Below are 17,041 nucleotides of genomic sequence, written 5' to 3' on the forward strand. Positions count from 1 at the left end.
TTTTAAGTGAAAAAAAAAAAAAAACCAAGTCTAACCTCTCAGTTAAAAATGCAAACAATAGAGAACACTTGAGAATGAAAAGCAAGTCTCCCTCCTACTCTGACTGGAGTCCTATATCCCCTCTCTGGGGGCAGCCAGCCAGCAGCCAGTTTCTTCTCCCTTGGCCCCCGAGGGAGCCTGGTGCCAGGGCCTTGCCCCCAGCGGATGGGAGTCAGTGCTAACTGGGCTGATGGAAGGGGAGGGGTGGCTGGGCCCTGCATGTGCCCTTAGGCAATTCTGAGAGACTCTTCTGAGTTTGGATGACTCTAGTAGCATAGGTCTCTCTCTGAACCTTCAGCAGGACGCCGCTCACATTGCTGTGGACCTATCTAGCTCTGCTGCCCTCTGCCCCACACCCCTGGGAGGGCTGAGGTGGGCTGGTTCTGGGTTTCTCCAAGGAATGCACGCATCCAGGGATAGCTCCTTTCTCACCTGCTCTGGCTAAGACTGAAGGAAAAAAATAGGGCCTACTTTCTGACGTTGGTGGATAAGACAGCAAAAAGCGCTGATGTGCACCAGAAGTGACCCTGGACAGGACAGATGTAATGGGGTCTCCACTTGGGCATGCTGAGGCCAGGACAAGGGACCGGAGCTCTGTGTCTGTGCCCAGCAGCTCTCAGCCTCAGGACTTCCTCTTTGTCACGAACAGCAGTTCTAGTGCTTTCCTCGGGCTTTGACCTGGGTACCATCACCTGGGAGTCCAGCATAGCCCTCGCTGGCTTCAGATGGTGGCATTCTGCCTGCATGGCTCATTATACAGCTGCCACCCATCCCACCCTCTTCTCCAGCCTGAGAAGCCCAGCTCTTTTCAGTCCTCCTTAGGGAAGGTTGCAGCACACACACCCTCACTCCAATGCACAGACAGTCATCTGCAGAACTGCTCATCTCCTCCCAAACACCCAGAGAGATGCCTTGCAGAGGAGAGAGGGTTATATTTATCTGGAGGTGATTAAAATGCTGTCCTTAAAAATTCTTCCCTCCAAGTTGGTCTTCTCTCCTGCTCACCTGATTCCTCCGTGGCCACCCCTTCTGCAAGGTCTCTCTGCTCTAAGTGTGCTACAGACGGCTTCCGAACTGAGCTGTTTTGTTTCAAAGCCTTGGCTCATGTGGTCTTTGCCAGGAGCGCATGTCAAAGGCCTCCCAGGGCCCAGCCTGGTGGCCTCAGATAAATGCCAGGGATATTTGTCACCATTCAGAGCCAGTCCTGCCCATCCCATCCAGCCTGTGGGCCTCACCTTCCACCTCCCATGGCTGGCAATGAGCTCCTTGTCCTCTCACCTCTGCCCACCTGCCTTTCAGTGTACAGGAGGTGGGAGCTGTGGGCTCCTTGCCTTTTCTGTGAAGGATGCTGAGTCCAGTTCAAGGTTCATGGAGAAAATCGGCCCTCAATGCAGAGCCTTATCCTAGACCAAGGGGTGCAGAGGGAGAGGGGACAGGCTTTTGTCCTTATGGATGCCACAGCTAACGAGGGAGACTGGAAATCCACACAGCAGGTATGCAGAAAAGGAGCTCTAGCTTTGTGGGTTCAGCAGACTCCCTGCGATTTCTGAAACCCACTGTGCCATGTCCCGTCCTAGGCCTCTGCCCTCCTCACGTGTCGTTTTCTCCATCTTGGCCTCATCCCTGCTGTTCGCATCCTCCCTCCCAGGACCTGGCTAACTCAAGTCAAACATTTCACCCTCAGGGAAGTCCTCCCTCCCTGCTGCACTGAACCCTCCTGTTCATTTCCTTCACAGTCTGTAATTATGGCATCAAGATACCTGACTATCTGATGAGTGTTTCTTAATATCCCAGACTGTAAGCTCTAGGAAGGCAGAGAATGTATGTATCCCAGGACCTGAAAAATTACCTGCCACGCAGTAGACGCTCAGTAGTATTCACTGAATAAAGTATAAATGTATAGTGCCATTAAGTGTGTTTATGTGCTTTGACCAGTCTTGGGTATGGGAACAACATAGATCCTTTGGCCGCAAAAGCACTTTACTCATTTGCAAAGTGATTCTACATCCATGATCTCATTGAATCCTATTAGCAACCCTGTAAGGAAGATGGTACAAATGTCATTTCCCACCTTACAGCAGAGGAAATGGAAGCTCCAAGAGGTTATGTGATGGGTCCAAGGTCACACAGCTCTCTACTTGCAATCTGCTGATTTTTCTCCTCTGCCAGATGGACTGATTTCTTCAGGGAAAGCTTTAGGGATGGGGTGGATCTGGACCTACACTTTGCAGGTCAGAGGGCTGTGGATTAATTCCAGCAAGCAGGCATGGGAGGCCATCTTATTGGGGAAAGATGAGGATGCCATCAGAGTGTCTGTGTACAAGGCCTGGAAGGAAGCACTGAATGGGGTGGAGAGATGAAAGGCAGTTCCCATTTACTGACTGCATTATACCTGAGGTCTCTTGAAGCAACCTTTCCAGGGAGCCATTGTCTGCAGTTTTACAGTTGTGGAAATAAAGTTCTCAGAGGTTAAGCTGCCAGCTCCAGGATACATAGTGACAACTGGCATTGGAAGCCAGGGATATCTTATCATGTCTCTGGGGAGGGGCCATTGTTTAGAGGTGCATTAGGGGTCTGAAATCTGTGTGAAATGTAGAGAGGAAACAAGACTTGTAATTACTCATTCCTCTTGCTCCTTGGTGCCTGAGCATTTGGCATGACTGTCTCTAGTCCTGTGGCCTGGTTCCTACCACGTACCCACAGTTGTAGTGCCCAGGGAACGTCCTCCCCACAAGTCGGACCCGGGCTGGGTGGTCAGTGCCGCCGCTGCTCTTCAGTTTATTTAGATGAGTCAGACCAGGTCCAGCTCCCAGCGTCAATGCTCATTCCCCTGGCTAACCTGCCGTGTCCTAACTAATCACAGACTCCTGGGAGCATCTCCTTATGGGAATTCCTAAAGGCCGAGGACACCTGGGCTGATCTTTTGGCTAAAGGGTACTCCCAGATGCATTCTTCTGTTGCCAGCCCCCTTATTCAGCAAGATGTGCAGGTGATCTGCTTGCATTTAACTTGATTTGTTCTCCAGCATCATTATGATCGTCACAATCACATTCCTACATTTCCTCAAGTGCCAGCTGCGTACTGGGTTCTGGGACATGCAGAGAAGGTGGGTGTAGTGAGTGATGGGTGAGAACAAGTTCCTGGAGCCAACGCCCAGTTCCTCCATTTCCCTGCTGAGTGACCTTGGCAAGTTACACAACCTCAGTTCCAGGTCTGCAGGTGGGGAGTACGGCAGTTAGGATGACAGTATGTGCTTCGTAGGCTTCTCCTGAGGAGTAAATGAGTCTGAAGTAGTACTTTGCATATAGTAAATATTCAATAAAGATTATATTATCATAGAGTTCAGTTCTTACAACTGCAGAATTCCCAGAGCTTCTAAGAACCTTAGAGATCATCTAGTCTAATTCCTTCATTTTACAGAATGAGAGACTGCAGCTCAGAGAGTTGACTCCCAGAGCGGGTGAGCACCCAGGTTCATGATTCCTGGAACAGTCTTGCATCCTGGCATCTCCCTGTTTGTTGTTAGGGAGAGAGGATACCTAGAAAGTGCTGCCCAACTGCATTAGGCCACAAGGGTTGATTCTCAAGGAGGCCACAGAGGCTGAAGCAGACTCACTCCCCTGTCATGGCCACCCCCTACCCCTTCACACTCCATCCAGGCTGCTGGCTACTGCTTGGAGTTTCTCCTAGCCAGGGGAGGGTCAGGACAGCAGAGAAGCTCACATCCATTTTTTGAGGAGCCTGGAGCACCAGGAAGAGTAATCAAGATCTTGTTGCCCACAGTGGGGAAAACACTTGTCATTAATCTGGCTGCCCCTCTGATTCCCTCTACCCTCCCTTCCACCCCACACCGACTGGTGGCTGTCAGCCTCCTCTCTGACCCACCTCGGAAAATCACAATTACTGATGTAGTAGCCCTGTGAGGATAAGAGACACGAGCAGAGGGACTGCTGACAAGTCAGGAGAGGAGAAGCTATTTGCACAACTGGGCCAATGGAGTCCAGACAGCATGTGCACAGCCAGAATACCGTGAGCTGTCTGCAGGTGGTGCCTGTCTGTGCTTATGAACTGGCTGCTGCTCATGAAACAGCAAACATTTATTAAACTTCTAGTCAGTATAGACATAATAGCAGGTGTGGCAGGTGATACATGCCCCAAAGAGATGTTCCCCTGCTTTAAAAAATGCAAAGTGAAATAGCCATTCATTCATTCATTCATTCATCCATTCATTCATTCATTCATTCATTCATTCATTCATTCATTCATTCATGCATTTGACAGTATGTGCAGGCTGCTGCTTGCCAGGCGCTGTCCAAGGTGCTGAAAGAGAATAAGCGTGTTAAAGCCCCTGCCTTATGGGGCTTGTATTCAAAATACAAGCATGGAACCAGGGGGCTAGTCTCTTTCCATTGAGAGAGATGTTAGAGGATCTTCTAGCTTGAGGAAATGGATCCAGTCTCGCAATTGTAAAAAACTGGAAATGAGCTTCCCCTTCTGGGAAAAGTGGAGACACCTGATTTTTGGTGTTAAGGTAAGGACACATCGCAGGCAGGTAAATGGTTAAGCAGAGGTGAGAACTTGGGAGCCTCAGCTCTGAGTGCGGTGCTCACAGTGCATCTTTGAGCCCCTTGGGGGACAGCATGTGATTAAATGATGCCCCATGAGCGGCAGACAGCGAAGGCTGGAGGGTCAAAGGAGGAGAGCCTTCGTGGGTAGAGAAATAGTACCTAGATTGTAAATTCCTCATCTTCAATGGCACCAAATACTACTCACATGTAAATGCTTTGCAGTTGACAGAGTGTTTCCACATACGTTCTCTGATTGGACTCTTTTATTATTCCAACAGATACTTTCTGAGTGCCTACTATGTGCCAGCCTGTGCTAGGCACTGAGGACACAGGTGGAAAAGCCCGAATTGCTCCCTGCTCTCCTGGCGCTTATCACCCCGGAGGTAGGCACTGCCATTCCCATGTTACTGGCGGAGGAAAAGGCAGGCTTTGAGGGGGGCAACTGCTCATGAGCATTCATTGTAAGGCCCAGAGCCAGACCGAGCCCAGCTTCTGTCCAGTCTGGGCCTTCCCTCTGCACTCAGGATCAGCAAGGCTCTTGTCGGGTGTTGAGAGCAGGAGTCTCAAATAGATGGGAATTTCTGTTTTTGAACTCTCTGTCTTCCAGACTACCTAAAATATGGGATTGAGGCCCAACTCTGTCTAGGTGGGGACTGTCAGAGGCCCTCTGAGGTTGGAAGCTGTACTGACATACCTGCTTTCAACCTAAATTCTGCCAACACTGCTGAATTCAACTGTAGTCAAAGCAGGGGCCTAGGATTTGTGATTGCATATGATTAGACACATACTTCAATTTGAACCCAGCATTGCTGTTTTTGTTGCATGAGCTTGGATAAGTTACTGAGCCTTTCTGAACCTCAGCTTCCTCATTTGTGAAATGGAGATGCAATGCCATCTTACAGGGTGAGTACATGGTTGCGAAGAGTTAGTATTTATTATTATTATTATTATTATTGTTATTATTTGAGACAGATCTTGCTCTGTCACCCAGGCTGGAGTGCAGTGGCACGATCTCTGCCCACTGCAACCTCTGCCTCCCGATTCAAGCGATTCTCCTGCCTCAGCCTCCCGAGTAGCTGGGATTACAGGCACCTGCCACCACACCTGGCTAATTTTTGTATTTTTAGTAGAGACAGGGTTTCACCATGTTGGCCAGGCTGGTCTCAAACTCCTGACCTCACGTGATCCACCCGCCTTGGCCTCCCAAAGTGCTGGGATTACAGGTGTGAGCCACCACGCCTGGCTAGTATTTATTATTGAGTGCTTACTCCGAGCAGCAGTGCACAGCATCTTATTATGCAATCCTTATAGCAATTCCACGAGGGAACTATTATCATCCCCCTATTACAAATGAAGACGTCAAGGTTTAGAGATGTTAGCTGACTTGCCCAAGGTGTGCAGCTAGTACATGGCAGTGTAGGACTCAACCCTGTCTTCTTACCTGTGGCAGCCAGACCAAGCCCCAGGCACAGAATCAGAGGGCAGTACACATTTGCTTCCCTCCCCTTCTCAGCATATATTATCGTGATTCCCCTTTGCCTGCATCTGCGGCATTATGTCTGCTTAGCTTGTTTGTTTTAATTATGGTGCATATACAAAATGCACACACCAAACTGGGAATTTATTTCATATTGACCCCATCTGTTCATTTCATTCAGCCAATATTATTGGAGCACCTACTATGTGTCAGATAGGGTGCTGGGTACTTGGTGCTGTCCAGACAGCATCGTCGTCATAGGTAGGATGTATGTCCCAGTGAGGCGTGTTAGGGTATGGTGGCAGCAGATGGGGAGGGGATCACAGAAGCCTCAAGGGGAGGCAGTGAGCTGAACCTGGAAAACACAGCTTGCAGTCCATCAGGGGATGGGACTGCATTCCAAGCAGAAGCACCTGCAGCGGGCAGAGGGCACAGTGAAAGCACACAACTTTTGTTGGGGAGTGGGGCTTTGGCTCTGCTGGGGCATCAGGTGCTGTAGGGTACAGGGTAGGGACAGGTGAGCAGGGCCAGATCATGGGAGGGTTTATCTATTAGAGTGAGGGGATTGCCCTGATCTGCTGTGCAATGGAGAGCTCCCCAAGACTTTAGTGCAGGAGTGTGTCATTATCAAGTTTGTATTTCTGTAACAAGCCCCTGGCTGCTATATGGAGAACCAAATGGAGAGAGAAAGACTAGAGGATGGGGGCCCGAATGACGATGCTATTGCAGAGATGCAGGTTGTTGCTGACAAATGTCTGTACTTGGACAGCCGGTGGTGACGGAGAGAAAAGTGTGGTATTTAGGAGGCAGCGCTGTCAGGATCTGGGGACTTATTAAATGTGGGGGTGTGGGGACAGAGAAATCTAGGCTCTCAGCCTTCTGGTTTGGGTGACTGGTGGATTGTGGTGCCACCTACTAAGAAGAAGTAGGAGGAGGAGCAGGTGGCGGGCGTGGTGGAGACTACGCCTTCTCTTTAGGACAAGGTGTTTGTGACGTGTTGTGGGATCCCCAGGTGGAGATGTTATGAGGCAGGTGTGCAGTCATAGTGTTCTGGGCTTGAGCTGTCGATGTCAGTGCCACAGCATGCAGGCAGGTGGAGGAGAATACACCATGGGCAGGGGAGAAACCCCCCATGGAGGGTAGTGGTCGTGGAAAGAGCGTCTTGGTGCTCTAACTTCAGGATAATTTTGTTTTTTGCCCCTGAATTATTAAAATATTTTCAGTTAATGAGGGATGCACTGTTAGTTCCTAAGACTAGATTTATCTGAATGTTAAGCTGAAAATAAGACCCCAAATGTCTTTGTGTTTTTTTGATGAAGAATCTAAAAGCTTCATCTTTCTGCTCTGTAGCAGTTAAGATAGAAAAGCTAGTGGAGTGAGAGACCTGTCTAGCCTTGGCTCTGCCTCCAGACAGTTGTGTGACCTTCAGCTAGACACGTATCTTTTCTTGGGCACAGCTTCCTCATCTGTAATAGAGCTTGTTCCGTGGATTAACTATGATAAAAACTGTGCAAAGAATTTTGCAAGCCACTGAGCCTTACAGACATGCAACATGGTGGCTCTTTTCATTCTTGTAAGGTTTAAGAGGAAATTATTTCTCATCACTGTGTCTAGGGGGTCACAGAGCTGAGGCCCAAGAGCAGCCCAGGACCTGAGCCACTGTCATGCTTAAATGTAGTCTCGGCTGGGCGTGGTGACTCACTCCTGTAATCCCAGCACTTTGGGAGGCTGAGGCAGGTGGATCACCTGAGATCAGGGCTTCAAGACCAGCCTGGTCATCATGGTGAAGTCCCATCTCCACTAAAAAATTAGCCAGGCGTGGTGGTGGGCACCTGTAATCCCAGCTATGTGGGAGGCTGAGGCAGGAGAATTGTTGGAACCTGAGAGGTGGAGGTTGCAGTGAGCCAAGATCGTGCCACTGTACTCCAGCCTGAGTGACAGAGCAAGACTCCATCTCAAAAAAAAAAAAAAAAAAAAAAAAGTAGTTTCCAGGATCCACCAGTGTTTGGGGCCGTGAGCAGCTACACTCAGTTCCTCAGGCCTGCACGAACTGAACTGAGTGTAGTTCTGTCATCAGATACAATTTACACAGGGTAATCTGACACCTGTTTAGCAGTCTGCATAATAATTATGGTGCAGCATGCTGATCAGGCATAAATGGAAGGCATTTGAGGTAAGTGATTGTATTTAGTAGTACTTTTATATAGCCTAATCAGATTATTACAGTTTTTTTCTCCTTGTTCATTCATTTATCCACTCAACAAATATTTATTAAGGCTGTATAATATACCAGGCACTGTTCTAGGCCCTGGGGATATAGTCCAAACAAGATTCCTGTCCTTGCCCCACCTCTATTGAGCTAAAATTCTAGTAAGGAGACATAAAATCATTGAATAATCAACTTTATCCATAATGAGTAAGAATGTCTAGCTTCTCCTGAGACTGTGTTTGCTTTAATCTATCCCTGCACCAACACCCATGAATTAAAGAACAAAGATTCTGGGCCTGATTTGCCAACAGCGGAGTTGCCTTCACCCCCATCCTTTACTCTTTATCTTCCTCTGTCTACCCCAGCAGGCGATTGCTTGAGGTCTTCCTTCCATTCATTGAACAAATATGTACTATGCACCTATTATGTATAAATAGACTCTGGGGATGCAACAGGAACTTGGACACAGTCCTTTCCCTTAAGGAGCACGTACTGATCCCAGGCGTAGACGCATAAAGACAACAACAGCGGCAGGAAAAGTGCTGCTCTCGGAGCCATGCCAGGATGCTGATGGCTCACAGAGAGGCCCCATTCTGGCCATAGCAGGGGCGAGCAGAGGGGTATTCTTTGGGCAGAAGGGATGCTCTATGCACAGGAAGTGACAAGGCTCTGAGTGTAGATGAAATGTTGAGTATGCTGGGGGAGGCGGGGTGTCTCTGAACAAAATTTTTTTCTGAGGCATAACACACATAAGGAAAAGTGCACACATCATAAGTTTATAGCTCAGTGAGCTTTCATAAAGTGAACACAGCTCTGTAACCAACACTCAGCGTGAAAACCAGAGAACATCACCAGCACCGGTGAGTCCCCTCATGTCCCCTGCCAGTCACCACCCTAACCTGAAACTGGACTTCCAACAGCACAGAGTGGTTTGATCTATTTTTACACTTTATATAGACAGAATTATTCTGTCTCTAGAATGTGTAATCTTTTGTACCAGTCTTTTTTTGGCTAAATCTTATATTTATGACATTCATCCATGCTGTTGCATGTAGTTGTTGATTATTCATTTTCATTTCTGTATAACATTCCACTGTGTGCATATATAATATATTTCTCCATCATGCTGCTGGACATTTGGGTAGTTTGCAGTTTGGGAAAACTGGAAACCACCAGAGTGCTGCTATGTATGCATGTCTTTGGTGATCATATACCTGCATTTCTGCTTGATACATACCTAGGAATGGAGTTAGTGGGTCATTAGGCTAGATGTAAAGCTCTAGTAGACCAGTTTTCCAAAGTACGTATTTCAATTTACGCTCCTACTAACACTGCATAAGAGTTCCAGTTTTTCCACATCCTTTCTAACACTTACTGTTGTCTTTTTTTTTTTAAATCATTATGGTAGGTGTACAGTGGTTATATTATTGTGGTTTAAAATTTCATTTTCTTGATACTTAATGAGGCTGAGCACCTTTTCAAATGTTTGTAAGCCGTTCGGATATCTTCTTTAGTAAAGTGTCTGTTCAAACCTTTGCCCATTTTCCTATTGGATTGTCTGTCTAGGGGATGGAGGATAAAACTTTTTTTTTTTTTTTTGAGATGGAGTCTTGCTCTGTCGCCCAGGCTGCAGTGCAGTGGCACGATCTTGGCCCACTGCAAGCTCCACCTCCCCGGTTCATGCCATTCTCCTGCCTCAGCCTCCCGAATAGCTGGGACTACAGGTGCCCGCCACCACGCCCAGCTAATTTTTTGTATTTTTGGTAGAGATGGGGTTTCACTGTGTTAGCCAAGATGGTCTCCATCTCCTGACTTCGTGATCCGCCCACCTTGGCCTCCCAAAGTGCTAGGATTACAGGCGTGAGCCACCGCGCCGGGTCGAAACATGTTAATGCTACTCTCCCAACCCAGGCACCTGGGATTAGCATATCCAGGTGCTCATCAACCGCACCCTCACCCCAGTGAAGCAAGCAGAGCTGGTCATCGGCAGACTCTGGGTCTAAGTGGGGGCCAAGGCATGGGCTGCCTTGGGGAGAGGCAGCCCCTGCAAGGTTCTGGATTTGACATCAGAGGTCCACCCACCTCAGGAAGGAGGAGAGGGATTGGTAGAGGATGGGGGTGGGGCTGGTTTTCAGGGGTAGTAGAACAGATGTGGAAAGCAGCTGATAACCTGGGAGGTGTGTGTCTGCCCTCCATATTTGCTGGGAACAGACCTTTCCCATCTGGGCCAGGGAGGACCCGACATTTGTGTAGCACCTCATTTAGGCCAGACCCTGAGCACGGTGGCTTCTCCGATGTTACCTTGATTCTTCTTTAGTTCAACTCCACCAGGAGGAGTTGTTATACCACTTTAACATGTGAGGACACTGAGCTCTGAGACACAGAGGGGCCCTCATGAAGGCCACACAATTGGCAATTAGAGGAGCTGGTCTTGAACCCAGTTCCTTCTCACACCTCTCGTCAGTGTGCAGTGCCTGTGCTGCATTTGGGGCAATGGAGTAATCCTCCCATCTCTCCCATCCCTTCCTCTTCTGCTCACCCATGGCTCCAATTCCTGAAGAGCAGATGAGGTTTTTGTTTGTTTGTTTGAGATAAAGGCTCGCTCTGTCAGCCAGGCTGGAGTGCAATGGCGAGTAGCGCGACCTCAGCTCACTGCAACCTCTGCCTCCTGTGTTCGAGTCTGTGCCTCAGCATCCCGAGTAGCTGGGATTACAGGCGTGTGCCACCCTGCCCACCTAATTTTTGTGTTTTTAGTAGAGACAGGGTTTGCCATGTTGGCCAGGGTGGTCTCGAACTCCTGGCCTCAAGCGATCCACCCGCCTTGGCCTCCCAAAGTGTTGGGATTACAGGCGTGAGCCACTGTGCCTTGCTGAGAGCAGATGAGGTTCTTCATTTCTAATGGCATGCCATGAATCATCCAACCACAGTTACAGCAACCTGCCCCATGTCGGCTGAAGTTAGAACCTGAGCCTTCTTTGAGCCCAGGGTGTAGGGAGGAAAGACAAAGGGGCCTCTCCGGCTCCGTGACTTTCCCTGGTAGCTGGGGGTCACTGGGATGGTGGGGCAGCTGCCTAGCTGGAGCCTGGGACTCACGTGCCCCCCACCCCCTCTCTCGCAGAGTTATGTCATGCCCAGGCCAGCAGGGGGCTCCATGAGGATTCATAGAAGATGCCCCGCGTCTCGGCGCCTTTGGTGCTGCTTCCTGCGTGGCTCGTGATGGTCGCCTGCAGCCCACACTCCTTGAGGATCGGTAAGTGTGGTCTGGCTCGGGGCAGTGCCCCCATCCACTATCCAGGTGTCCACAAGGGACATGAGAGTGCTGCACAGGACCTGGGGAAGCCGCCCAGCCTGTGCACTGTGCCCTCCCTGAGTGTGGCTGGGGTGAAGATGCAGGTGGTGGGGGTGGAGGCAGCTGACAGGTGACCACTCAGATCTGGTCAACCTCCCGACCCCCTGGCCACTGGAATAAAGATGCTGATAACTTCCTGGTGCAGTCAATGTAGGTTCAGCCTAGCCGGTTAAGAGGCAGCTGTTGGGGAAAAAGGAGGGTGAGGATGGCCATGGGGATTCCAAATCTAGGGCTGGAGATGGGAGAAGAGGTCCCTTCTTTCCTGTGGTCAGTCCAAGAAGGCTTCCTGCAGAGCATGCTATGTCCACAACTTGGAAGAAGCCAGGAGTCTGCTGGGGTGGCCTGGCTGCTTGGAAGGGCCCTTGACATTGGATCTGCTTGTCGTGGCCTGGCTCTGAGAGGGAGGGCAGGGTCATGTGAGTCTCTCCCTTGCCTTGTTGCTGCGGGACGCCCACTCTAGGTGTGGGCAGGCAGGCTTCCATCGAGCCCTCAGCACCCCATCCCTGGAGGGGCGGGCCTGGGAAGTTGGGTGCCTCCTCCCTGCCAGGACTGAACAAGCCTTGTCAACTGCAGGTTGAGGCTCTCCAGGTCCTAGGTCCTGGAGGCACAGCCAGCCACAGGGACAAGGACACAGTTCAGTCTGGCAGGCGCAGCATGGTCATCTGATGGCTCAGCAACAGAGAACCCATGGAATTAGGACAGATGTGAGGTGTTGGGGATCGGGGGTGTCTATGTGTTCATGGAGGGATGGGGGTTAGTGTGGACAGGTGGGTGGAGCACAGCAGTGACAAACCCAGAAAGGTAGGTTGATGGCCACAAGATGACCCATCCAACAGCAGAGCCCCAGGGGTAGGGTTAAGTGACAGCCCTAGAGGAACTCAAATACCAGGCAGGTTACTCCAAGGGATAACCACATGAGGCCCCTCTTCCCACACTGCAGATGGGGGTAGGGGTGGGGTTGGGAGTAAAGGCAGGAATCTAGATCTTAAGTTGGAGCCTGAAAGCGTTAGAGGCTGACTTAGAGCAAAGATGGCATGATGCTGAATCTCAGGGAGTTGACTTAAAGCTCCCAAATTCCTCCAGCTGCATTCAGGTCGGTGTGCTGGTGGTGGTCAGGAGGCCATGGTGTGGGCAGAGGTGGGCGAGCCACCGAGACCTGGCTAGGCCAGGTGTCACAGGCCAGAAGCCCAGCCTGCAGCTCTGTAAGCTGCTCCGTTTTACCTTGCGGGCACAGTTTTTCATGCAAATGCAGAGGAGCTGATTGGAATCAGAAACGTGGACAGGTGACTCAGTTCTCCCCCTCACCCTGCCCTCGACACACTGCTCTGCATGCTTAAAAAAAAGAAATTAAAAAGCAAAATTTTCCCTCCCAGTTCTCCATTCATTTTTACAGAAACTTCAAAACCTAATTCAATTCTGCTTAGCAGCAATGCAAAACGGTTCATATCCTTAAGATTTTTAATTTATAAGATGCCTATAGTTATTCAGCGTTTACTGTGAGGTTTTCTCCCCCTCTAAATGAGTGAATAAAGTAGCAACCCATCAATTTCCATTTGTCGCTAATCGGAAGCGGAAAGGAATTGAGGCAGAATCGGCAGTGCCTCATGGCCTCGCTTCTCCTGACACTTGTGCTCCGAGAGGGAAGCAGAAAGCAGAGCTGACAGGTCCCTCTCTTGGCTGCCACAACAGAGGGCTTCAAAGGGACCCCTCGTGCTCCCAAACCCATACTCTGAACAATGCTTGTTCAGTTCTTTCAAGACTGCTGGCCCTCGGTTTTGGTTCATGCTAGGCCACTTCCAGCCACTTTCCAGCCACGGGCCCTGCTGGCTAGCAAGGTCAAACCGGGCCTAATCTCCTGCAGAGGCCAGGAAGCAGAGTTAAGACAACAGAAAGAGAAGAAAAGAAAAACGCAAACAGCAGTGCCAGGACCTGTTCTTCCTGTCTCCTTGGTTAGCCTGAGTGCCAGGAGCTTTTCAAAAGTCTCCCAATCCTTATGGATGGAAAGTTGCTAATTACGTGGACTCCAGAGGGGATGTGGAGTAGGGCAGGGATGGGAAGAGAAGTGGGTCAAGAAAACACAAGTAGCTGTGCTGAGCAGCAGGCAGCCTTGCACGCAGATGGGCCGGGCTCGCGTTAACTGTGCTGGGGTTTCTGGGGTCCTTGAGAGGCTTATGGGAAGGGAAGGGGCTGCTGCGCCTCTCGCCTTCCCGGGGGTCACTTTTCCTTGCATTTGGGTTTTTCTGGGATTTTCCCCAACCCCAGCCTCAGAATGCGTGGCTCTCTGAATGGGGCTGCATGAAGAGACCAAGAATCTGAGAGATAAATCGCCCTGTTTGCTCCATCCTTAGCCCCACTTGTCTGCTGGTGACAATACGGATGTTTGGAAAGAGGCGGCCGAACCCATTACCCTGCCTTGTGACGGCTGTTTTTCATTCAAGTGAGGCACAGGGCAGGAGATACAGCCAAATTGTCTATTACAGTGTTTGGTGTTTACCCCTCGAATGAGGTTTTGGGTAAAAGAAAGGGATTTTATTTATGGCTGTGAGGCTGGCTGCATAAATTCCCCAAACTCTCACACATATGTCAACCCCTTCCGTCATCGATCTTCTGAAAATGTTTTCTGATTTTGCTTCTGTCCCTCTGGGTCCTCTGAGTGATGACTGTGGAGCTACAAGTTAATAAATGCCCTAAGAAGACCCCACCCCATCTTTGCACCCCCTTCGTTACTTAAAGAGACCAGAAAGCATTGTCATTCTTAAATTCAGAAGGGACTATAAGGATTCATTATCTAACCTGCTCATCTTGCAAATGAGGAAACAGGGCTGCAGCGGGCGGTGGTTTGGCCAAGGTCGCCTGGCAAGTAGGGGCCTGGGTGGTGGCAGCTGGCAGTGGTGCTGGCATCCTTGACTCCTCTTCCAGTGCTTTCTTCTCCATGCACCCATGGCCTCCCTTAGCTTCTGAGAAGCAGAATCACCTTCAACAGTATGTGAAGGTTATATTCTCCTACAGTTTTCTCCATTCCTGTTTAGAAAACTTTTCAGACATTAGCAAATGTGTTACCTTTGCCCCTAACACCTTGGGACTCATTAAGTATTTGTTAACTGAATGAATGCTAGGCTCCAAGCCTATCTCTTGTTACTCCTTCCTTGGCTCTGTTGTTACTCCTTCCTTGGCTCTGTATTTTAGCTACACTAAACCACTCCCTGTGAGCCAAATATGCCAGGAAGATTTACTCTCAGCTTTACCTATTCCCTAGCTATCCCTATAGTGCTCTTCCTCCCATTCCATCTTCTCTGTCTGGAAAACAAATCCAACTCCTCCTTCTACTCCTCTTCTTTTCTTTGTCTTCCTCCTCCATCACCATCAGCTTAAATGGCTCTTCCTCTGCAAAGTCCTTTCCCGTTATCATCCTGTCCATAAGAGGGAGAATTCATCTTTTTCCTACCATTCCCCCATTCCCCCAGCATATAACATCTGTTCCAGCACTTGCCATGTTATATTCTAAAGATTATAGCACTTTCCCACTAGACTCTGAACTCCATGGGAGAGTGACCCCCTAACACAAGGGCCCAACACATGATACAGAGAAGTATATGGCTCCAGCTCAATGAATGTGATGGATATATGAATCCATGGTCCTTGCAAGACTGGGTTTTCCAATAACATGTTTGGTACCATTGTTTTAAATGGCACTGTCTTACCTATGCATAAAGAGGTAAACTTATTGGAGAAAGTAGAAGAGAAAGGAGAAAGAGGAAAAGGAGAAAATGTTCATCTACCTGTCTTACTTAAAAAAGAATAGGAATGGGCTGAAGATCCTGGTTGGGTTCTAATGAAAGCTTTGGCAGTAATAATAAACTCAATGGTACAATTATTCATTCATTAATTAACTCAACAAATATTTATTGAATGCTATGTGCCAAGCACTGAGGATGCAGTGCTACACGATAATAGCCAAAATAATAACTCCCATTCTTTGCCTGGCACTGGGCTAAGTATTCCCCATATCTCAGCCTGTCTCATTGGAACAAACAATCCCCTGTTATAGATGAAGAAACAGAGACTCAAAGAATTTAAATAACAAATCTAAGGTCACACAGCTACTGAAATTTGAACCTGTCTCCAACGCTGTCTCTTCCTGCTCTTCTAGAGCTGATGAACCCCTGGAAGCATTTGGGATATCTCATTATCGCAGCTGTCACATTAAATATATTGTGTTCTGCTGGTAAGGAGCTGAAAGATGGAATCATGATTGCTAATATACTTTCTTGCTCTTTTTTGACACTTTTTACCTCCAAAGCATTTCTTAAAGGGCACAAAGTCTAGTTGAGAGATGAGGAAACTGAGGCATGGGGATTTCAGGGCTCATTCCAGGTGGCAAGGGAAGTTCTGCTCAGCATGGGTGTATTTAGACACATCAGCAGGTAATTGTAGCAATTGAATCTCTCTTGTTTAAGGTTTTTCTGTGTGGTAAAGCAGCAAGAACTTGGATTTATTTGACACTCTGTCTTACGAGGACCCCCCAGGCACTTTACAACTGTAATTTTTTTACTTAGTTGGTTTCCCCCAATGAGCTTCAATTCTGTACAGAGAATGTTCAACATAGAACATTGAAATGTTATAAAGATAAAGATAATAGGAGAATTGGGGGAGACAAGGGGAAAGGATAAAAAACACCAGTTTCTCATCTTGTTATGCTGTGTATTAAATATATCTCATTCACCGAGATTCAAATATACCAGCTGAATTCTTTGCCTTGTTTGTAGAGGATTCACCATGGGTTTGTTTGAGTAGTGGGCTCCTCTGATAATGTTAGCACATGATTTGATTTACGAAATTTTGATCAGCATGCAACTTTTCATCTCGTTTCCAAATTGAGTCACCCATATAGACAATCAATTGGTCTTTCACATTAGTGACAAATAGAAATTGATGACTTTCTCCTTCATCTGTCACCTAGAGGGGGAATATAGAAGGATTTCTAGGACATAAGTCTCTCCCCTGGTAAGCACCTTAGGGAGGCTGTGTCTTTCTTATTCATGTCTGTATTCCCAGAGTCTAGCACAGTGCTTGGCTCACAGTAGTGGGCTTAGTAAATGTTTGCTAAATGAATTCACTGTGGCAAGTTTTGAATTTTGAGCTGACCTGTCAGTTTGTAAACTTCTGTTCCCCCAGGAATTGGTCAAGGTTTAAAAATGCCAACCAATGTTATTGTCAGCCCATAAAATATATAATTAGGAGAGTAAATATTTTACCAAAAGAAAAAAAAGTCCGCGTGTGTGTCTGCATACACTTGTGCTTATGTAAGGCTATCTCTCCTCTCCTCCTTGCTCCTCCCCTGCCACCAACACGTTTTGGGGTGGCTGAGGGAGGTGTGGCTGTAGTGAGAGAGATATCCA

The 17,041-nt window shown here is 48.5% G+C and overlaps 1 protein-coding gene across 5 annotated transcripts in view; it reads left to right on the plus strand.

Annotated features, from left to right (window-relative positions):
- The window catches only part of LOC105476347 (glutamate ionotropic receptor kainate type subunit 4), a 484,554-nt gene that overhangs the window by 138,757 nt on the left and 328,756 nt on the right, over positions 1-17,041 (plus strand). For 3 of the 5 annotated variants that reach the window (XM_071075720.1, XM_071075723.1, XM_071075724.1), the window contains exons 2-3: positions 4,886-4,990; positions 11,412-11,543. The exons of 1 other annotated variant lie outside the window; for it this stretch is intronic. In XM_071075720.1, coding sequence (XP_070931821.1) covers positions 11,462-11,543 — 82 coding nt within the window. In that variant the 5' untranslated portion in view covers positions 4,886-4,990; positions 11,412-11,461. The remainder of the gene's footprint in view (positions 1-4,885; positions 4,991-11,411; positions 11,544-17,041) is intronic. One more of the 5 variants, XM_071075721.1, reaches the window with a different exon arrangement.

Source organism: Macaca nemestrina, chromosome 12 (genome assembly GCF_043159975.1).
Source record: "Macaca nemestrina isolate mMacNem1 chromosome 12, mMacNem.hap1, whole genome shotgun sequence".
NCBI lineage: Eukaryota > Metazoa > Chordata > Mammalia > Primates > Cercopithecidae > Macaca > Macaca nemestrina.